This window comes from Arachis stenosperma, chromosome 2, assembly GCF_014773155.1.
Source record: "Arachis stenosperma cultivar V10309 chromosome 2, arast.V10309.gnm1.PFL2, whole genome shotgun sequence".
Classification (NCBI taxonomy): Eukaryota; Viridiplantae; Streptophyta; class Magnoliopsida; order Fabales; family Fabaceae; genus Arachis; species Arachis stenosperma.
Genome location: NC_080378.1, coordinates 1,443,531 through 1,466,794, shown reverse-complemented (window position 1 = coordinate 1,466,794; position 23,264 = coordinate 1,443,531). Strand labels below are relative to the sequence as shown.

General features: G+C 29.3%; 2 protein-coding genes across 2 annotated transcripts; one reads left to right on the top strand and one right to left on the bottom strand.

Annotated features, from left to right (window-relative positions):
- Nucleotides 1-6,977: 6,977 nt before the first annotated feature.
- LOC130961817 (2-alkenal reductase (NADP(+)-dependent)-like) lies at nt 6,978-9,477 on the top strand. The gene is made up of 5 exons (XM_057887837.1): nt 6,978-7,232; nt 7,863-8,040; nt 8,291-8,457; nt 8,746-8,828; nt 8,918-9,477. Exons 1-5 carry the CDS (start codon nt 7,008-7,010, stop codon nt 9,294-9,296), a joined length of 1,032 nt encoding a protein of 343 aa, XP_057743820.1. The 5' UTR covers nt 6,978-7,007; the 3' UTR covers nt 9,297-9,477.
- Nucleotides 9,478-15,165: 5,688 nt separating this feature from the next.
- LOC130960772 (2-alkenal reductase (NADP(+)-dependent)-like) lies at nt 15,166-20,247 on the bottom strand. The gene is made up of 5 exons (XM_057886234.1): nt 19,955-20,247; nt 17,562-17,739; nt 16,857-17,023; nt 15,840-15,922; nt 15,166-15,744 (listed from the first exon to the last, which is right to left on the bottom strand). The coding sequence occupies exons 1-5, from the start codon at nt 20,177-20,179 to the stop codon at nt 15,366-15,368; spliced, it is 1,032 nt and encodes a 343-aa protein (XP_057742217.1). The 5' UTR covers nt 20,180-20,247; the 3' UTR covers nt 15,166-15,365.
- Nucleotides 20,248-23,264: the final 3,017 nt, after the last annotated feature.

The following is a 23,264-nucleotide window of genomic DNA, read 5'->3' as shown; positions in this document are numbered from 1 at the left end:
ATGTAAAGAGAAGTGTGTTCTTCTTTTGTCAATAGAGAGTGATATTGTAGTCTCTTTATGATAAAGAGAATTTGTAATTCTCAAAGAAAGTTATTCAATTATTTCTATATTTTATACAAATTTTTAGTTTTTCATCTCTATATTTTACTGTGTCATTTATTTAGTACCTAACAAAAAAATTGCATACCAAAAATTCCAGTATAATATGAAAGTAGAACATCGGTGTGCTCGATTTTAAAAAAGAGTTTGAGATGAGGGACCAAACTGTACTTCTCCTATTTAACAAAACCCCACACCAAATCACCATTTTTGTAATCCAGGTGTCCAGATTCCAGGACTTTAGCCACCACCAAATCCTGCTAATGGCTGCAATAATACAACAGCCAACAGTTAGAAGTTACATTTATTTATGATTGAAATAGAATTATGAGCAACATAAGAATGCTAAATGAATTGCTTCTTAGATCAAATGGCAAAGCCAATGTTTATGAGAATCCGGTCGAATCGACCAGTTTAATTGGGTTAATTTAAAATCGGTCACTAAATTAATTAGATTCAAATAAAAAATAGATTGACTACGAACTAGTTAAATAATAAAAAAAAAAATCGACAAAAAATTAACTAACTAATCGATCCAATGCAATTTTTTAACGGTTTATTAATTTATAATAATAAAACACAAAAAAAATTAAATTTTTTTTATACATAAATATATTATTTTATTAATAAATTCTACTAAATATTTTTTAAAATAATATATAATTTACTTTCTATGACATATCAACTTTTTAATTGGATTATATCTTAATTATAGTAGAATTATTTTATAATTAAGTTATGATTTATATCATTCAATTAAAAATTGTTATGACATAAAAAATAAATTATATGTTATTTTATTAAGAGTTTAGTAAAATTTACCTATTTATTATATCCGATTTCATTTTCAATTGAACTTCAGATAAATTTTTAAACATTAAACCTCTATGACTCGTTTGATTTTCAGAATTTTAGGCAAAACCAGTCATTGGATGGTTTTGCAAAGTACCAACATCATTAAACCATGAAATTTTTCTTTTCACAAATTGTGGTTGATTTACTTTGCTACTCATTTTTTTTTTCTTTTCACAAAATTGTTTTTTATTTTAATTAGATGACAACAATATTGTAATTAGTTATTGATAACACAACATACTCAGTTATTATATTCAATTATTGACAATTAGTCTCAATTTTCTTCAAATATCATACTCTTAACTTAAAAATATATGACAAAATACTAGATAGTACCAAATATACGGCACTTTTAATTTATATTCTCAGTAAGATTTCACAGCTCCTAATAATTTGAAGAATAATCTAGAAATACCATGCAATTATCAACTTTATAATCAAATTCTTGAGTTCAGGTTCCTCAATGAGAATGATGTGTAGCGTGAACAGCAAGAAAATATATAATTTACAGTGCCATGGGCATATGGAAGGAATGCCTCAGCGCCTCCTGTGTAACCTTCATAAGGTTTTGCAGGAAAGGATCACAAGACAAATATATAACTATAATTTTGTATGATTTTCTTTTATTTTTCTAACATCGTATTAGTCGATCAGAGCTATGATATATTTTTTGAAGAAGATAGATTATTTTTTTTTTTTATAAAATTATCGTATTTTCAATTTTTTTATGCCATTTTTCTATCTTTTGTCACTCTTTTAATATTTTTTTTATCTTACCGATTAGTTTATCCTCTCCGTCTTTTGTCTTTTCGAATCTAATGAATCAAACACCACTGTCATGTGCCATCTGCTGCATACCAATTCTCATGGAAAAACCAAATATTTCTCATCAATCTCCAACATTTTACCATCTCTTCGTAGTTTACTACTTTTTGGCCCTTTTTGGGCAATTCGCCATCTTTTCGGCAGTTGCGTATGCACTTCCTTACGGCAGTTTCGTCTTCATTTTTTTGTGACAGTTTGTCTGTGCTAACTTGTAGTAGTTTCGTCTGTGTTTTCTTTTGACAGTTCCGTCTGCGCTTCTTTCCGGCAGTTCCGTCTGTACTCGTTCTATCAGTTTTCTTTAAACCCCGATTAAATTAGTAAATAATTAGTCAATAAATTAGTTTTTAATAAGGAGAATTAGAAATGTGAATATTATATCAAATTAGGATAGATCTTATTGAAACGAGAATTTTGACACAAATTTAAAAAAAAAACAGTCCAAAATTAGATCGAACGGACCGAACTAATTGAACCGGACCCGAACCGAGTTGTCGGTCCAACCGAACCAGCCCTTTTAAGTGAACCCAAGCCTTCGTCCCCCTCATTTCAATGTAAACGAAGCTGAAAGCTTCCTAGGGAAAAGAAGAACGAAACATTCCCGTAACCCTCACGTAAATTTCTAACTCCCGTAACTTCTCCGTCCGAGCTCCAATTGTCGCACTGTTTGTGACCACGTGTTCACCGCGTTGAACTCTACGTTTCTATCGGAATAATTTCATAGGTAACTTTTTAATCACTCTCAACCCTCTCTTCCCCCAATTTTCGAATTTTAAGCGAGAATGTTGAATTTCTTTGATTTCTGATGTTTTAGGATCCAATTAGATTGAGGAAAACGTTCACTCTTACTTATGTGAAGCTTGAGTAAGGTGAGGATACGATAATTCTATTTTATTTTCTTTGAATTTGAGCTTTGAGTATTAAATTAGATATATATGTGTTATAAATGTGTATTAGGTTGAAAATAAATAATTAGAACTTGAAATTGTGAATACTGGAACTTGGAAGAAGCGAATTAGTTGAGGTTTTGAGGGTTGTGTTCTTTTAGAAAAATTGTCTTGGAATAATACTTGGGAATCGGCTAAGGTATGATTTAGGTTTCTTGCATTTAATATATAATGTTCTGTAAAAACTTAAGCTAGATGACCATAGGATAATTTGGATTGCATGTGTATATTTAATACTTAGTATCCTGTTGATAAACATGGTTGGTTTGGTGCTTATTGATTAACTGGTGATTTAGTAAATTATTGATTTGAGGTATAATTATTGTGGATGTTGTTGTGATAATAAGGTATTTTGTGTTAAGAGCCTAGGATTTGTGAACTATGATTCTTAGTTAAATTTTGGTTGTTGGATTTGAATACTGTGTAATTATAATTGTTGATCTGAGGTAGATTTATTGTGGTGATTGTTATGATGATGAGGAAGAGTATGTTGAGTTGAAAAGAATGCAGGTTTGGACCCAAAAAGGGTGGTAAAGTCCGAATTTTAGAGGAGATGCTGCCGAAATTTTATAAAAATTAGAGATTTTGTTTAGATGATTATTTAAAAGAGATTTAGATTTAAAGGTTATATGGTTTGATTTTGAGTTATTAAAAAAATGAGTATGTTTTAAGTTTGAAGTTTGATTCTTAGAAAAGAATCAATTATGTTTTGAATTGGAACTATTGATGGACGGAATGGGAGGTGTAATAATGAAGGATAAGGATTGAATATATTTAATGTATGATGATGAATGAGATGCAATTGAGAATGATGTGGATGTTGATGAATTATAATTGAATTATTTATATGGCTTATGAATTTGAATGATCTGAGATACGAGATTCCCTGGATAAAGTGTTGTGACTTGCCACCACGTGTACCAGGTAGAAAATTCGATACTCTGTTGACCCTACGACGTAAGTGTGATCGGACACTATATAAATTTCCACAAATGTTACCCATATTGAGCAATATTGATTATTTGAGATAAAGCTATGCATAGACTCATGGGGATGCACATCGGGAGACAGTCTAAGTACAATTCAGATTTGTCGGGTTGGCTGGATAACTGAAAGATGAGCCTCATCAGCCGTAGGACAGGCATGCATTATCTGCATATTACTCAAATTACTTGCTTGTCCATTAGTTGGGTGTGCCTAGCTGTATTTGTCATGTTAAATGTGTAATTGTTATCTGTTGTATTTGTAACTTTCTTGTGCTTGTTTATATCTGTTTAACTGTCTGTGAAATATTGAAGGAAGTGGAGATATGGAGGAACGACAATATGGGGTTTAGACTTAAGGTTAAGTTAAGTCAATTTTAGATACTCTTAGAAAACCACATTTTATGACTTCTATTTAATTCTTTAAGCTCTATAATCTGAGTCTCGACGTTCTAGGATTGCCTGTGGCATTCCCAGGACCTTATATATTATGTGTGTGGTACCTTTACCATACTGAGAACCTCCGGTTCTCATTCCATACTATGTTGTTATTTTTCAGATGCAGGTCGAGAGGCATCTCGTTAGGCGTCTGGATTCTTGAAGCGGGGTGGTTACTGGGTTATTTTGTTATGCTATGATGTATATATATGTACTTAGTTTTCTCTCCACATAACTTATTCTTTTTTATCCTCCTAGAGGTGTATGGAGAGGTAGGATTTTGTTTATGCACATCTGGATTTTGGATACGTATATATATGTATATATGTGTGTATATTCTCCGGCCAGTCTTGACTTCGCAGGCCGAGTCAGGAGCTTGTTATTTTGTATCTTTGGCATTCTATTCCTACTTCTCTTATCTTATGTTTAATAGTTATGATTTTCTTAGCACGCAAGTTAACTCGTTCCTTGAGCGTTGCGCTTTTATTTTGCGATTTTTATTTCCTCTATTCTTCAAGGCTCCTAACATATTATAATTCTTCTGCTATTATGTGTACTCATTTTATTTTAGAAGTCGTAATACCACACTACCTCTGTTTTACGACTTAAGCGTAAAGCTTAATGTGCTTTTTTTTTTTCTTTTTCTCATTGTTTTAAATAAGTTTCAAATTCAAGTGTGTCACTTGAATTTGAGGGGATGTTAGAATATACTAGGATCAATAAACATTTATTAAAATTATGTAGCATATATAAATATTTATTATAGAATATTATGTTTTTATTATTGCGATTCTCTTAACACTTATAAATATCTTTTTATATTGTATTATTCTATATAACCTGAATACACTCAATTTTTTTCTCTATTGTTCTCTCTTATTTTTCTAACAGATATGTAGTATTACTCTAAGTAAGAGCACTATTTAAATTTGTTTAAATTTTTATATAAATTTTTTATATGTTTTTTTTTTTTGGATAAAAAAATAAAACTCTAAATATTTGGATCATACAATTTTTAATAAAATTTAAGACGATAAGATAAAATACATAAATAATTATATATCTAATAAATTTATTAAAAATAAAGTCTTTTATAAAGTTTATCAGTGTGAAATAATATCCATCACGTATTTTTTATTTTTACGTTTAAATTAAACCCACTCAATTGTAAGATAATATTAAAATCTATTAACCTATTTGTAAAAATGTTCATGATTAATTAGATAGATGCATGAATGTATTAGACTGTTATTAACTTATTATTAGTGGGCCAAATGATGCCTCTAACTAATTCACTTAATTGTGATGTTTTGCCTACTCATAGTATTAGTATATTAATTAAGATTAACTTAACCCGTACCTTATATTCTAATAATAAGATAAAATAATTAAAGAATTAAATTAAATTAAGAACCAATGCTAGTTGGCATTGACGAATAAGGGAAGGTTCAAACTGGGAACCTCCTAATTGAGACACTCCTTTCTTGTCACTCAGCTATTTTGTTTTCTATTACATATATGACAAAAATTAATTATTTACTAAACATTTAATTAAATTTTATAAATATCTAATTTAATTTAATTTTTTATTTTTTATTTTTCAAATTAATTATATTTTAATTATGTACAATTATTAATATAAATATAAATTTTACTAAAAATTTATTAATATATTTAATCTATTTTAACGTTAGTGTTGTGATTAAAATTATCTATTTTGATACTAATATTAAAATTTATTAATATTATGGTTATATGATAAACTTTGTAAATTAATTATTATTCTTATTGTATCAAATTAAGATACTATTATAATAATACTAAAAAATTTTATATTTATTTTTATATTAATTATTTTTATAATTTGAGATTTTAATTTTTCATAAAATGTTAATGAATATATGTATTTTAAATTTTTGACTATTTTATATTTTTATTTATGTAAGACCAATTTTACCGATCCAACTAATAATTTTTTGATTAAACTAATAAATTAATAAACCAATAACTTAACTAATTTGATCACCAATACCATCTTCCTGAGAATTAGTATTATTTGTTTTTTGTTTGTGTTCTCAAATTCGGTGTCACTCATAAAAACCTTGTACACTTTCTGATATGTGACTTTTCATTGTCGCATATAACTATAAATAGATTTCTTTAAAATCTACCAAACTCTAAATAATGATTGCCTTAACTCTTCTTTTTCTTCTTTTTTTTTTTTTATACCAAAAATAGGAGATTCGAATTCCCAACTTCTTAATTGAGTATAGGAAGATTATGCCATTTAAACTATTACTCATTGACGATTGCCTTAACTCTTTGCTGACCATAACATAGGAGACTATGTCTATATTTGCCTATTTATGTATTTATTTTACTAATTAATTAAATTTAATTTATAAATTTAGTTAACATCTATCTTAAGAATATATAATAAATTTATTATGAATAAAAAATTTTAAAATATTTTTATTTAATAAATTTAAAATAAATATATTAAGAACTTTTTTATTTTATAATTTTATTGTCAACATAAATAAATCCTTAATTTATTAGCGAAGTAGCAACCTCTAAGTCAATAAGTTATAACTTATAACTTAATTTATTAAGAAGTTGCGAATTCGAATCTCCTATCTTCAGTTTAAGAAAAAAAAAAATAGCAACCTCAGCACTGAAGTTAGAAGTCAGCGCATTAAAATTTGAAAATAAATTCAGAGGGTAGAACATTCACACTGAAAGTATGATCATAGTGACGTGAATTGGTATTATATTGTCTTAAGATCGTAAGCAATGACGCAAACCTTGCAAGTTATAAATATAATTGGAAGAGTGAAACAGTGAAAGAGAGAAGATACCATCAATGGCGGAAGTGAAGAACAAGCAAGTGGTTTTGAAGGATTATGTCACCGGTTTCCTTAAGGAATCAGACTTGGACTTAGTTGAAAACACCATCACTCTCAAGCTTCCAGAAGGTTCCAATGAGATCCTTCTCAAGAATCTCTATTTGTCTTGTGATCCTTTCATGCGAAACCTTATGAGCGACATAGGAATCCTTGAGAAGTTCCTTCCATATGCTCCTGGCTCTGTAAGTTTTCTTTTTCCCTCTTTTTTCACTTGGAACAATTTGATTATAAAGTTGATAATTGTGACCTATTTCTAGATTAGTGTTTAAATTAGTAGTAGCTGCGAAATCTTGTTGAGATTTGAGAATATGAATTGAAGTGCTGTATGTTTGGTAGTTTCTAGATTTTGTCACCAATTTTGAAGTTAAGAGAATGATATCTGAAGAAAATTGAGACTACTTCATGTTGTGTTATCAATAACCAACATCAGTGGCCGTGTTATTATCACTTATCATAGTAATAATTTACTTACAAAATTGTTTCAACTTTCATCCAATTAAAATAGGATAGAAACTTAGGTAAAGTTGATAGTTGAGAACCATTAAATGGTTTGATAAATTTAACTAAATTGTCATCTAACGACTCGTAGCACTGCACCTGAATTTCCACTTTACGAGAAGAGTGAATCAACCACAATTTGTGAAAAGAAAAATTTCATGGTTTAATTGTGTTGGTACTTTGCAAAATTCCAAACAATTGGTTTTGCCGTTTGATCTAAGAAGCAATTCATTTAGCATTGTTCTGCTGTTGATGATTCTATTTCAATCATAAATTTATGTAGCTACTAACTGTTGGTTGTTGCATTATTGCAGCCATTATTTGGATATGGGGTGGCTAAAGTCCTGGAATCCGGACACCCTGATTACAAGAAGGGTGATTTGGTGTGGGGGTTTACTAAATGGGAAGAGTACAGCTTGGTCCCCTCATCTCGAATTCTTTTCAAAATCGAGCACACCGATGTTCCACTTTCATACTATACTGGAATTCTTGGTGTGTAACTTTCCACAGCTAGTTCTTATTGATTCTTGGTGACTGAAACACTTGATGTTAATATAATATGCAATACTTGCAATGCTGGAATTGATCATTATTCGTTATAGAGTATTTGGCTGACCAGCTATGATATGGAGGAAATGAAAATCAAATAACCTTTTATACTCATTTGGAACCAATAGCTTACTGCTTTTCAGAGATTGTTTTGCCTTTTGGGTTGCTTAACCTGTTATCATTATGATTGCAGGTATGCCAGGAATGACTGCTTATGCCGGTTTCTTTGAAGTTGGGCTTCCTAAAAAAGGAGAGAAAGTTTTTGTTTCTGCTGCCTCTGGTGCAGTTGGTCAACTTGTTGGCCAGTTTGCGAAATTGACCGGTTGCTATGTCGTTGGAAGTGCTGGAAGTAAAGACAAGGTATTATTATTGAATTTTGGCCAGCATGTAACCAACAGAAAAAGGTGAACCATTAAATAAAATCTCACACCATCAAATCATCATTGATGGCTAGTTGATGGCTAACAATCACAAAAATTGCTGGCCCCTAGCATTGCTCATTCATCAAATTGTTTGCAAATAATCCTATCTTGTATCAACTCCCCTCACCCACATGTTGTAAAGCATATGATTGGCAAGACCTGAAAGCTATTTCATTTTAGAGTTGCTCACATTCTTCCACTTGAATGCTAATCTTTCTACAACCAGGTGGATTTGTTGAAGAATAAATTCGGATTCGATGATGCTTTTAACTACAAGGAAGAGCCTGACCTCGATGCTGCATTGAAAAGGTTTGTGACATAAAAACTTGAACTGCAAGTTTCCTTTGAACAACTACACACTAGTGAATAATATTGACTCTCACCATTTTATAAAACAGATACTTCCCTGAAGGCATTGACATTTACTTTGAGAATGTTGGAGGGAAGACACTTGATGCTGTGCTGCTAAATATGAGAGTCCATGGCCGAATAGTAGTATGTGGAATGATCTCGCAGTACAATCGTGCTCAACCTGAAGGGGTAACAAATCTGGGAAATCTCATAATGAAGCGGATTCGTATGCAAGGTCTTGCTGTCACCGATTACTATCCTATGTATCACAAGTTGGTGGAGTATGTGGTGCCGAAAATCAAAGAAGAGAAGATTGTGTATGTGGAAGACATAGCTGAGGGACTTGAAAACGGCCCTGCTGCTTTGGTTGGCCTCTTTAATGGTCGCAATGTTGGCAAACAAGTTCTTGTTCTTGCCCGTGAATGATAGCAGCAATATCAGCCACATGCTTGGTTTTCTTTCTTTCTTTTATGCTAGCTATATGAAGAGCAATGCTACATAGCCAGCAAATATTATCATTTTTTACTAGTATTTGGTTAGTAATAATTTGTACTCATATTTACAGATGTTTTATACATAGTAAGTATATAATTTGTATTTATATTTACCATTGTTTTGCACATATAAATTAATACAGTTTGCATTTAAATTTTTCAAAATTTGCACAGATAAATTAATAAAATTTACTTGTTAAAATTAATTTAATATTTGTGTTGGTCAAATAATGATAAAAAATATTAAAAGTGACTGATTTCCGAGAATTTCTCATATCTAAAACAGTGAGCTTGAGTGGAAACAAATGCTACAAATCTACAATGCATAAACATTATTAGATAAAAAAATAGTGCAGCAATCACATAATGTTGTATGAGTGGTGGGAAGATAAAGTGAAAAAACAGATACTTTAGTCTTTAATAATACATATTCAATGTTTTAAGGACTACATTAATGTCTCTCCGGTAATATTAGCGAAATAAAAAAAACATTAGAAGTTACTTTATTTAATATTTATTATTATAATAATTAATAAATGTTAAATAAGATAAATTTTGATTAATTTATTTTGATTATTAAATATTTTCAATTTCTGAATATGAAGTAAGGTCAAAGAATATGTATATATTGTTGAGAACAAAACTGTTACAAAAATTCAGTAATATTTTTCTACTAAAAATCATTCTTAACCACAGAAGAATAAATTTATTGAAAATTGTATTTGTAAATGTCTAAATGGTATTGTAAAAATTAACAGTACAAGTTTTCGAGAGAATTAATTAGGAGTGTAGTCAAGTAAAACTAACTAATTAAAAAATAGGTTCATTATAAAAAAATGGTAAAATATATTTTTTGTTCCAAACGTTTGCGACTTTTTTTCAAAAATACCTCTAACATTTAAGTTAATTTAATTTTGTTCCTAACATTTTCGATTAATTCAATTTTATTCCTAATGTTTTCGATTTGTGTTAAAACTACCCTTAGAAGTTTTCAATTTTGTCCCTAATGTTTTACATAAAATTAACGTCCAGTGATAATTTTGACTCAAATAAAAAAGTTAGGGACAAAATTGAATGTAACTAAATGCTAGGAATATTTTTGAAGAAAATCGCAAATCTTAGGAACAAAAAACATACTTTACCAAAATAAAAAACATCCCACTATTCTAATTTTAAGAATTTCAAAACTAGAAATAAAAAAATGTTGGCTTATATTGTAGTCGGCTTCCTCGAATTTTTCTAACATAATAGGATAATGGGATGTTAGTTCCATAAATCATAGTTGTCAGAACCGAACTGGTGATTGAACTGGTTAGATTTTAGTTTGTTGGTTTATTAGTTCAACCAATAAATTATTAGTTGAATCGATAGAATTATTGTTGTAAAAATCGGACCGGACCGACCGATCAACCGAAAAATCGGTGAACCGTATCCGATACCGGTCCGGTGTTTGGACCGTATAATGAATTGAGCCGGTGTGAACCGGTAAAATCCGGTATGAACTAGTCAGACCGAATTGCTTGGGAGTGAAAATATTTTTAAAATGCTTGAAGCAGGGTTCAAACCCTTGCCCTCAAAAATACAAAAGCACTCCACAACCACTAGGCCACTATGCTTTTTATTAAAATTTATGCAAATTATAATACATATAGATATTTTTCATCAAATAATTTATTTTTATTTAATTTATTTTAATTTTAATTATAAACTCACTTATTTTTAAATTAATTATATTTTTATTTAACAATAATTCTAAACTCACTTATTTTTTATAATTATATAATATCTGTTAATATTATTTTTTAATAAATTATTAAAATTTAAAAATAATAGTTATTTTAATATAAAAACAAAATAAAAATATTTATGATAGTGTAAAAATAATAAAATATTTATTGTTCATATTCCATATTGTTTTAAAATAACTTAATATTTTTAAAATATTAGTAAAAATATGTATTTTAAATTTTAATTTTAAACTTTTGACTATTTTTTATTTTTTATTTATATAGGACCGAGTCAATCGGTTCAACTAGTAACTCATCGGTTGAACCAATAATCCAGTGACCCAATAATCTGACCGGTTCGATCACCGATTCGATTCTGACAACTATGGATAGAACCAATCTCAATTAAATAATTATATAAAATTTTAATATTTTCTTCTTCACAATAAATATTTTTTCATTTTTTTATACGAAAATATTAATTATTTTTTTAAATTTTAATAATTAATTGATTAATTCTATACCTATTATATTGTTATATACTATGTGTAATTATTAAAAAAAATAACGTTAATAAATATTATATAATCATAGAAAAAATTATGTTATAATTACTAAAAATATTTGTAATTTTTTTGTAGGTGTTTAATAAAATGTATATTTATAATAATAATTATTCATAATAAAAAATATAATTAATTTAAAATTAAGTAGATATAAAATTAAAATAATATAAAATAATTTTATTTTTTTTTTATTATATATTAATTAAATAGTATATTTATTATTAAGAAGTATCATAGTTTGGTGGTAAGCTAAACATTCTGTAATTTAAAGATCTTGAGGTATATAAAATATTTAGTTTTGCTAGGTAACTAATTTTGTTAGATAATCAATTAAGGGTGTAGTGAACAGCAAACAATAAAAAAAACCCATTAAAAAAAAAGAATTATGCATTTTTTTTTTAGATGAAATGTGATGAAGGAGAAAAAGAAAAAAGATAGAGAACGAGAAAAGGAATGTGCAGATACTGAAAGCATATTTTTTAAAATTAAAAAATTACCTATACTTTCTCGTATTTTTTGAAAGCGAGAAATATGCTACACATATAAGTCTTTTTGGTATACAAGTTTATATAAGTTGGTCTAAATTCAACAAAAATGACCTTCAGTGTAGATTACATGTAAATACGGGTTTTCTTAACTCTTGAATAACGCAAACGATTCTTTTCACTCAATCAAAACTGCAACGCTCAAAATTCAAATAAGGATCAAAATCTCTCAAAAGTCTCTGAAAATCATCGCGAAAAGTGAAGGAAGTTGCGAAGCTGAATTCGAAAAGAATTATGAAAAAATGAAATAAGAAGTTGAAGAAGAAGAAGCATTAGAAGATGAGGAGAATGGAGATAAAGAGTTTTGAATTATGCAGAACTTATCAGCACACATACACTAAAAATTCTTAAATAATACACTCAAATATCTTGGTGTTACACCCAAATTTGCTGCAAATATAGAAAAATATTTCCTCTAATGCTGCATTTTTCTTCTTCTTCTTTTTTTATTTATTTCTTTCTTTTAGTTGAATAAATGTAAGTTCACAATCTTCTAAGTAATTTTGCAGCATTATGTGTTTCTTCTTATTTGTTTGATTTTTTTATTTTTATTCTTGTTAAGAGAGAAAAATACGAAGAAACTTGAGAAGGTAAAACAAAAAGGAAAAGATGAATTAAAAGAAAAAAGAAGAAAAAGATGGTGATGATGATGAAAAAAAAAGAAGTAGCAGAAGATGAGGAGGAGGAAAAGGAAGAGTTTTAAATTATGCAGAACTTATCAGCACACATACACCAAAAATTTTTAAAGATACACTCAAATATCTCCGTGTTACATCCACATTTATTGCAAATATAGAAAAATATTTCCTCTAATGCTGCATTTTTTTTCTTCTTTTTTTCCTTATTTCTTTTTTTCTTTTAGTTGAATGAATGTAAGTTCACAATCTTCCAAGTAATTTTGCAGCATTATGTGTTTCTTCTTATTTATTTGATTTTTTTTTCTTGTTAAGAGAATAAAACAAAAAGAAACTTGAGAAGGTAAAACAAAGAGAAAAATATGAATAAAAAAAGAAGAAAAAGATGGTGACGATGATGAAAAAAAAAGTAGCAGAAGATTAGGAAGAGGAACAGGAAAAATTTTGAATTATGCAGAACTTATCAGCACATATACACCGAAAATTCTTAAACAATACATTCAAATATCTTTGTGTTACATCCAAATTTGCTGCAAATAAAGAAAAATATTTCCTTTAATGCTGCATTTTGTCTTCTTTTTTTCCTTATTTCTTTCTTTCTTTTAGTTGAATGAATATAAGTTTATCCTATTCCAAGTAATTTTGCAACATTATTACATTATGTGTTTCTTCTTCTTTTTTGTTTGATTTTTTTGTTTTTATTCTTGTTAAGAGAGCAAAACATGAAGAAACTTGAGAAGGTGAAATAAAAAAAAAAGATGAATAAGAAAAAAAAGAAGAAGATGTTGATGATGATGAAAAAAAGAAGAAGAAGAAGAAGTAGCAGAAGATGAGGAGGAGGAAGATGAAGAGTTTTGAATTATGCAGAACTTATCAGCACACATACACTAAAAATTCTTAAACAATACACTTAAATATCTTTGTGTTACACTCAAATTTGCTGCAAATACAGAAAAATGTTTCTTCTAATGCTGTATTTTTTCTTCTTCTTTTTTTTTCTTATTTCTTTCTTTCTTTTAGTTGAATGAATGTAAGTTAATCATCTTCCAAGTAATTTTGTACGATTATGTGTTTTTTCTTCTTCTTTGTTTGATTTGTTTTGTTTTTATTTTTGTTAAGAGAGTAAAACAAGATGAAACGTGAGAAGATAAAACAAGAAAAAAATATGAATAAGAAAAAAAAAGATGATGATGATGATTAAAAAGAAGAAGAAGAAGCAGTATAAGATGAGAAGAAAGGAGAAGAAGATTTTTGAGTTATGCTGAACTTATCAGTACAAATACATCGAAAATTCTTAAACAATATACTCAAATATCTTCGTGTTACACTGAAATTTGCTGCAAATACAGAAAAATATTTTCTTTAATACAGAACTTTTACATTACATTCAATTCAAACTATCAACGATGAACAATAATTTTCACAAACAAAAACAACATTATTCACCTACAGAATCATAAACTACTAACGAAAACATTAACTAGAATCGAACCACATCTCAGCTACTTGATTAGATTCAAAACAAAATCAACTTCGTTCTGATTCAATTAACAAACGGAACATGAATTATTCATCATCTTCAACAACGAGATAACTGTTTAAAACTGATTTTAGAGCTTGATTTCAAAAATGTAGAGAACGAACAAAGAAAAACACAGATATGGAAGAGAACGTAGATCAAAAACATTGAGAAAATTCGAAAACGAAAACGAATTCCTTTCGAAAAAGACAGTTATATATTCGCACGTTGATTGAAAAGTTAATTAGATTACGAGGCGCGCGAGGTGAATTAGGGTAAAATGACTTGTATGGACTTGTATGGAAAAATGACTTATATGTGGAGAATAATTATTTAAAAAAACATATCACGCAGTTTGTCCAAAAACATACCATGGAGCATTATTCAAGAAAAACGTTTCTCTAAAATAAATACTTCCTTTTAATTTGATTTAAAAAAAAATGTTTCGTAAAGCCATGTTGTTATGGATAAAATATTGTCTTCTACGAAACTCAAAAGGCAATGTGAAAATCTAATGGAGTTAACATTATCTTTTTTTGGTTTTTCACAATATCCCCCAACCCGTGAGCTCCATTTAAGGGTTTGCCGCTGGCCAATGGGTTGCTGCATGCACAAGGCGGGATTCGAACCCCCGACACTTGCTTAAGCGGACTAGTGAGCTAACCACTACACCAACCCAACTTGGTTGGAGTTAACATCATCTTTAACAGAAGATTATATTAACAGGAATACACTAAGCAAGTATTTAAGAACATTAGACAAACGACTTACAGCAATAAGTCAACATATTAACCAATGTTGATGCCTTACTTGTTACTGAAACATGGATCATTTTTCTCCCTTTTACCAATTTTAGCCCTACTCAACACTCCATAAAGCATCCACTATGTTTGCAAATCAGTGTCTTTTTCTGTCATATCAGAACAATTGGAAAGTTTTGCTATAGAACAAATGAAAACACTCACACATATACACTAAACACCAAATGGAAGAAAATGAAACTACACATTCATTCACGAGCAAGAACAATCACTTGTTTTCCAACATTGTGACCACTAAAAAGGCCAATCAAAGCCGGAGGAGCCTTTTCAAGGCCCTCAACTATGTCTTCTACATACACAATCTTCCCTTCTTTGATTTTCGGCACGACGTACTCCAAGAACTTGGGATACAACTGATAGTAATCGGCAACACCAAAGCCTTGCATACGAATCCGTTTGAATATGAGATTCGCCAGATTTGTTACACCTTCATGTTGAGCAAGATTGTACTGCGAGACCATTCCACATACGACTATTCGTCCATGGACTCTCATATTTAGCAGCACAGCATCAAGTGTCTTCCCCCCAACATTCTCAAAGTAAATGTCAATGCCTTCAGGGAAGTATCTGATTTGTAAAATGATAAGATCCAATATTCACTAGTATGTAGTTTTAAAAAGGAAACTTAACTCCATGGCAGTACAAATTTTTATATCACAAACCTTTTCAATGCAGCATTGAGGTCTGGCTCTTCTTTGTAGTTAAAAGCATCATCAAATCCTAATTTATTCTTCAATAAATCCACCTGGTTGTAAAAAGACAAGAACTCAGGTAAAAGAATAACAAGGTAACTTTTCTTTGTGAGCAAATTTAAAATGAGTGGATTTCAGGTCTTGCCAATCAAATGCTTCATAACATCATAAGTGAGGGGTTGGATACTTAATGGGATTATGTGCAAAAAAAAATTCGAGGTATTAACAAACATAAATGGCAATATGTTCATTTGACCAAGATGAATTTATGTCCTTGATGTCTTGGGAGTGTCAACACATGTCAAAGTTATCAAATACAAGAGTTCACCAAATTCGCAGAGCTTAAGTAAACTTGAGTCATAAAAGTATAAAACTCAACTCATAAGAGTCTATTGATTCACATGTAAATTTGACATAAGGACCTAAACTTGTAGGAAATTTAACACTAGAGTTTGGTAACCTTGAGATATATAGTTACTTACAAAAGCTTGGAAATTGGCAACAGTTTTCTGCATGATAATCATGCTATTACAAAAATAGCAAAATAACCCAAATTAGTTCCTTAAGATATTTTAGTCAACTATTTTAGTCTCCACCCTTTTACTCTGTTAAACAAATCAGTTCAAACATTAGATTATTCCATTAGAGGCTAACAATGTTCGCTTGAGTGGGGATTGATTTGAGAATAAATTTTAGAGACCTTAATATCTTTTTTCAATAATAATGGCGACTGATTTGAAGAAACATTCTAGGCTCTAACATGAAAATTTGACGTGAAAACTGATTTATCAAATGAAGTAAAAGGTTGGGGACTGATATGTTTAATGAAAATTTGTTGGGAGACTAAAAGTTCTATGGAGGCTTATTTGGAATATTACTTTACAAAATGAAAGTACTTGGAAGTTAGAATAGAATAAATATGGAGAATAAGGATCATTTACCACATATCAAGAGATATATATATAACAAGAGAAATAAGATGAATACCTTGTCTTTACTTCCAGCACTTCCAACGACATAACAACCGGTGAATTTAGCAAATTGACCAACAAGTTGACCAACTGCACCAGAGGCAGCAGAAACAAACACTCTCTCTCCTTTCTTAGGAAGCCCAACTTCAAAGAAACCAGCATAGGCAGTCATTCCTGGAATACCTGCATTCATTGAGTCAAAATTAAAGAATGTCTAAACAAACAATAATCCCAAGAACTATAAGCAAGTAACATCCATAATCTTGCTCCATAACCGGTCTGGTTTTAGAATCTTGGAAACTAATCATTCAAATATGATTTCCTCCATAACAAAGCTTGTCAGCCAAATGCTCTATAATGAATAAGGGTTATTCCAGCCATATAACCTTCACTCCCCTAATCCCATCTCTAATTAAAAACACAGGAGACTTGTCTCTCCGAGTTGAAAATGACAAATCCATCCCTCACCAATCTCCTGATTACTAGAAAAGTTTGTCCCACTCCATTCAGAAAATAGAGACATATTAGTCCTCCTGTATATGTACAGAGTTTGTAAGGAAGGACAAATGTATCACCATTTCTGAATAATACTTGACAAACAAATGATTCATTTATCGCATGAAATCGCCATAATAAGACGGTTGCAGTTGAGAATTATACCAACATCAAGTGCTTATTTCACCAAGAATCAATAAGACCCAAAGTTGTTGAAGAAACATACCAAGAATTCCAATATAGTACGAAAGTGGAACATCGGTGTGCTCGATTTTGAAAAGAATTTGAGATGACGGGACCAAACTGTACTCCTCCCATTTAGTAAACCCCCACACCAAATCACCCTTCTTGTAATCCGGGTGTCCAGATTCCAGGACTTTAGCCACACCATATCCTGTTAATGGCTGAAATAATGAAACAGTTATTGAAATAGAATCATCAACACAGCAGATTGCTACATGAATGGCTTCTTAGATCAAACTGCAAAACCGATCATTGGGAGTTTCCCAAAGTACAAACACCATTAAACCATTTTTCATTTCTACACTCTTCCAAACCAAAAGTTATAGAATTGATTATTTTTTACCTATTGTTTCCCATGTTGTTTGAAAAGCATCCTGTTATAAGGTAAATTGAGGCTTTCTAAGTTGAAGATTATAATCAATAATGAATTTCTAATTTCAAATTTCTCAATTCTGCATTGCCATGGTACAATAATTATACAGAATACTAAAAGTTCTATTAATTCAATTGGATTGAGTGTATAGTCTAATATCAAGAAGAACACAATAGCTACAAAGTTCCATGATTATAAGGAAAACTAACACATTTGACTTCCTAATAAACAAATGCTGTTTGAATTTTATCCTAATCCTATTGCTGTTTCCATGGGGTATCCCATTTTTTAAAAGATGGTTGATAGAGTTGGTAAAACCAAACTCATATTCCACAAGGACACAAGTTCAATTCCTGCCACAAATGTGAGGACTATTTTGGCGTATGATCTAAAAGTAACTCTACAAGTGCTCAAAGAACCTAGAGGTATATCATCACCACTCACTATTCACTATAATGCTCAAAATACTTGAGTTCCACATCTTTAATTTTTTTTACTACCAATCCCTCTCGCTTGTAAATTAATTATAGTATCTGGTTCTGTCAATCTGTCCTGCTTTTGCTACCTTTTTCAAAAATTATGGTTGATTTCCCCTTCTTTTCATTCTCTTTCTCTTTCTTTCACAATTTTGTTTCCAATTTTATTTTATGACAACAATGTTGTGAAGAAGATAAATAAATTATTGATCATGCTAAATGTACCAGCCACCAAATTAGCCATATAGAATGCATACTAAAATACAAAAGATACATTAAAAATATGTATAACTATATTTTATATAGTGACTGATTTTTTTGTACGTACTTATCATTTTTTATAAATTATTAAGACTCTGACACTGATAAATGATAAGTGATGAAAAGAAGCAGTGACCCCAGTGATGTTGGTTATTTAAACATAACATCAAATAGTGTGTAACCTTTACTCAACTTTGTCCAAAAATCATACTCCTAAGTCCTAAGTCCTAACTTCAAGCATGTGACAAAAACTAGAAAATTCCAAACATGCAGCAGTTTTTTTTTTTCTGGTTTTCCAAAACCCAATTACTCTCAACCTCCTAAGTTAATAGCTCAGGTGAACATGCAGCACTAATCTAATAATGTCATAAAAAAATTGGCAGCTAATAATCCGACACAACTCTCAGTTTTACCATCAATTCCTGATTTTTGGTTCCTCAATTAAATTCAAAAGATTAAAGAGCGACAATAAAAAAATCCGAGTAAATGGTGAAATTCGCCTCTGAAATTCACTCGTATTATATGTTGGTCTCCTAAATTTTTTTTTAATCAAATTTGCCTTTCAAAAACTAAAATGTACTAATTTCAAGAATGAAAGACCTTTTAAATACTAATTTGACCATTTACTTCTCAAAATTATATAAAATTGTAAATGTTAAGTTGAATGAGATAATTTGTTAGTACTTTTAAGATTAATTGTGATGCTAGTTATTTTGGTTCGGGTGATAGTGTTGGTTTTGCTTGTGTTATTAGAGATTGTAATAAGAGTTAACAAAGAGGGTGTTTGGGAATGATTGAGAGTAATAGTATTCTTCAAGAAGAATTGTTTGCTATTTGGAGAGAATATCTCTTAGCTTGGGATGTGGGTCAACGAGATGTTATTTGTGAAACGGATTGTGTGGAATTATTTAATCTTGTTACATAAGATGGTTTTGGGTTTAGTGATCCGTGCTCAAAATAAGAGATATCATGCATTGGAATTGGCGTGTTGACTTTCGTTTAATTATGAGAGATGCAAATACGGTGGCAGATACTATGGCAAAGATGGCGATGAAGTTATAACTTTCGCATGTGGAGCTTCTTTCAACTTAGGAAGAGTTTAAGAGTAGTCTTAAACGGGACTGTCCCTATTTAAGCAATTTCTTATTTCGTTTGTTTTGTTTTTTTGTTTAATTTATTTTAGTCACTAAAAAAAATTAGATAATTTTTTTTTTTGCATTAAACAGAATTTTCGAAGCAAAAAAGAAATTAAAACTAAAAACTTACAGAGCCAGGGGAATATGTACCGAAGCCTTCGAGGCCTTCTATCTTGCTCATGAGCATTTGCATATACGGATCACATGAGAGGTAGAGGTTCTTGAGAAGGACCTCGTTGGAACCTTCCGGAAGCTTCAGTGAGATGGTGCCTTCAACTATGTCCATGTCTGATTCCTTAGGGAAACCAGTTGCATAATCCTTCAGAACCACTTGCTTGTTCTTCACTTCCGCCATTCTTACGTTCTTGCTGCTCTGTTTCTCAGATCAATATTCAGTGTGTGTTTTTATTTTATTGTTAGACTCGTGTGTGTATTTCGTTGCAGAATTAAGGTGCCAGCTTCAGCTAAAATTTATAGGAGAACCACTGCATGCTTTTTTTTTTTTTTACAACCTCCAATCCGATAAATAAAAAAGTAATCGGCAGCGAAATTCCGTTTACTCTGCTCCAAAATATTCCATTCTTTTTTTTTGTTTTTATACATTATTTTTTTATTTAAAATTTTGTAAATAAAAAATAAATGGTGTAAATTTGTTTTTTCCTTTGAAAAAAATGCCTTTTGTAAGAAAAAAACTAAGCATATATACCATCAAATGCAATTACTAATGTTGTTAAGGCCAGTAAAGCTATTTATTGGTCGGAAGAATAATGTTGTTTGAAAGTTTGATAAAAAAAAATGTGTCTTTTTTACTAATTCTTTTATGTAAGTTATACAATTTGAAATTCTGTCGGTTGAGATCACGAACTATAATTTTATAAGTGTAGTCTGAAGAGGTGTGGTACTTCCAAGAGTGAAACTGTTTGGATAGTTTATGTTAGTTGGTAGAATTAATATTAAGAAGAGGTTGAGTATATTGGGTGTTATTTTTTATAGTGATAATATTTGTGTTCTGTGTAAAAAAGAGATAGTATCGGTCCATCATTTATTTCTTCTTTGTGAGTTTATATAGCAGGTGTGGTGCACTTGATTGAGGTATTTTGGGATAAATTGGGTTGTTCCTGGAACCATAAAAGGATTGTTTGAAAGTTAGACTGACATGCACAATAAAAAAACAAGAGCAGAAGACATGGTTGGCTGGATTCTTTGCAGTGATCTAGAATATTTGGTTAGAAAGAAACGACAAAATCTTTAAGCATAAAGAAGCAGGGTTTGAGAACGTCCAAAGCAGGACGCTTTTGAGCTTCCAATAATAAAATTCCAATGATCTTTTTGGATGTTGATGACAATGCTGAAAATGTTAAGAAAAATTGATAAATTTTATGTAGACATATATTTTTTAATTTCTGGCTATTTGTGCTCTACTTTATTCTATTATGTTAAACTTCATTTGTTTAAAAAAAAAACTAATATTTTTAGTTTTTACTAATCATTTTATTAAAAGGATGTTTTCTATATTAATGTATAATTCAAATTTTTTACCTCATCAACTACGAAATGATGACTTGTTTTCTTACAAGTGGTTAGGATGACTTGTTTTCTTTTGAATCACGGAAATAACCAGGTGGTTTGATCTAGAGGTGGCAATTGAAGTAGAATGGGACGGATTTTTGTTTTATTCGATTTGATCCTGTTTTATAATGATTCGTATAAAAATTATTTTATTTTTATTTATAAATTGTAAAAAGTTAAATTTTAAGATGTTTTTGCAAATACTCATCGTGTCTCTAATCATCCTACTCTTATTCACTTTTATAATTATTAAAATTTAATAAATAAAATAAAATTTTAAAATTTATATAACTATCTTTATATATATAATATAAATTAAAATAAAAATTTAAATATAATATAATATTATTTATTTATTTTATTAATTATTATATATATACTGTAACGGATATTACTTAAATCTATTAAAGTCCATCCCAAACAAAAAAAGGTGGGGTAAGTACTTACATGTTTGAGTAGTGTTATCATTTTTAATTAGACCTATTTGTATATTAAAAAATTTATTAGATGTATAATTTTATAACCACAATAATTTGATGAAATTAGCTAACATATGTCTTAAAAATATAAATTAAAATTATAAATAATAAAAATTAAAAATATGTTATTTTAATAAATATATAATAATATATCAAAATTTAAATTTTATATTTTTTATAATTTTTTAATTAATAATTTTATTATGTATTCTAAAATTATATGTTAATTAAATTTTGTTTTATATCATTGGAGTGTTCCATTAATAAATGATGTCATTCTTTTTTTTTTTATCAAAGATAGGAGACTCGAATCCGTAATCTCTTAATTAAATATGAGAAAATTATGTTATTTGAGTTATAACTCATTAACAAATGATGTCATTCTTAAAAAAGAATGATTATTAAAAAATATTTAAAAAAAATGTTATATCTACCGTGCATTACAATTATTAATCATTTACTGAAAGAGGAATACTTTTTCTATTTAAATTACATTTAGCCACCCAAAATTGATCACCGGGACGTGGCCTTTTAACAATTATATTTTAATTCCATAGATTTTACTTATACGTATTATTAGCCATCAAATAGTTATGTTTTACTGTTTTAGTGAGTATGATAATTATATACGTGTTATTAAAATAAAAAATATATTTTTTATATTTTAATATATTTTTTATTTGTTAAATTAAAAATGTTATTTTAATTTTAATAATATTTTTTAAGACATCATAATTATAATAATCACCATAATATAAACATCTTAGTATGCAACTATAATCAGAAACGACAGCAGTTTGAGACTTTCAGTCACTCATCCATCATCCATGGGGAAAAAGCAACTTATAATAATATTCTCTTGATCAATATGAATTATGATGCTTCATGTGCTTCTCCATGATGCGTATGCAATGACTATTGTAATTTGTATGAGTCTCTATAATTATATATTTGTCCAATTAATTTATTGACGGCCGCCGGCGTCTGCACAAACTGGTTTAATTTGTTTATGCGAAAATACGATGATTGACTTAATTATAATTAATTAAATACTTCCATCTAATGATGTGACAACTCATAAGTCTAATGCTTGATTTAATTCGTTTAATATTTCAGAAAAACTCTACATCTATATAATTTTTTCATCCAAACTATCCAAGTAACTTCAGTTAAATGCGTCTCCCCAACTTCCTTACGCGTTTGTTATACATGCGTCTTATATAATGTAAATCTTGTTCTTTTCTCGTGTTTTCGTTCTTCTTCTTCTTCTTTTCTGTTCGTGTTCTTCTTCTTCTTCTTCTTCTTCTTCAACCTAATAAAATTTGCCGTTCTTCTCTATTCGCGTTTTTCTTCTCTACTCGCAATCTTCATTATTGATCTGCATTGAATTCA

What these genes read in the sequence shown, in the direction of transcription:
- LOC130961817 (XM_057887837.1), top strand. Translation starts at nt 7,008, where the DNA reads ATGGCGGAAGTGAAGAACAAGCAAGTGGTTTTGAAGGATTATGTCACC. An exon ending in TTCCATATGCTCCTGGCTCT is followed by an intron (nt 7,233 to 7,862) that starts GTAAGTTTTCTT and finishes GCATTATTGCAG; the next exon opens with CCATTATTTGGATATGGGGT. An exon ending in CTCGATGCTGCATTGAAAAG is followed by an intron (nt 8,829 to 8,917) that starts GTTTGTGACATA and finishes TTTATAAAACAG; the next exon opens with ATACTTCCCTGAAGGCATTG.
- LOC130960772 (XM_057886234.1), bottom strand. Translation starts at nt 20,179, where the DNA reads ATGGCGGAAGTGAAGAACAAGCAAGTGGTTCTGAAGGATTATGCAACT. An exon ending in GTACATATTCCCCTGGCTCT is followed by an intron (nt 17,740 to 19,954) that starts GTAAGTTTTTAG and finishes TCATTATTTCAG; the next exon opens with CCATTAACAGGATATGGTGT. An exon ending in GTACTATATTGGAATTCTTG is followed by an intron (nt 17,024 to 17,561) that starts GTATGTTTCTTC and finishes CAATGAATGCAG; the next exon opens with GTATTCCAGGAATGACTGCC.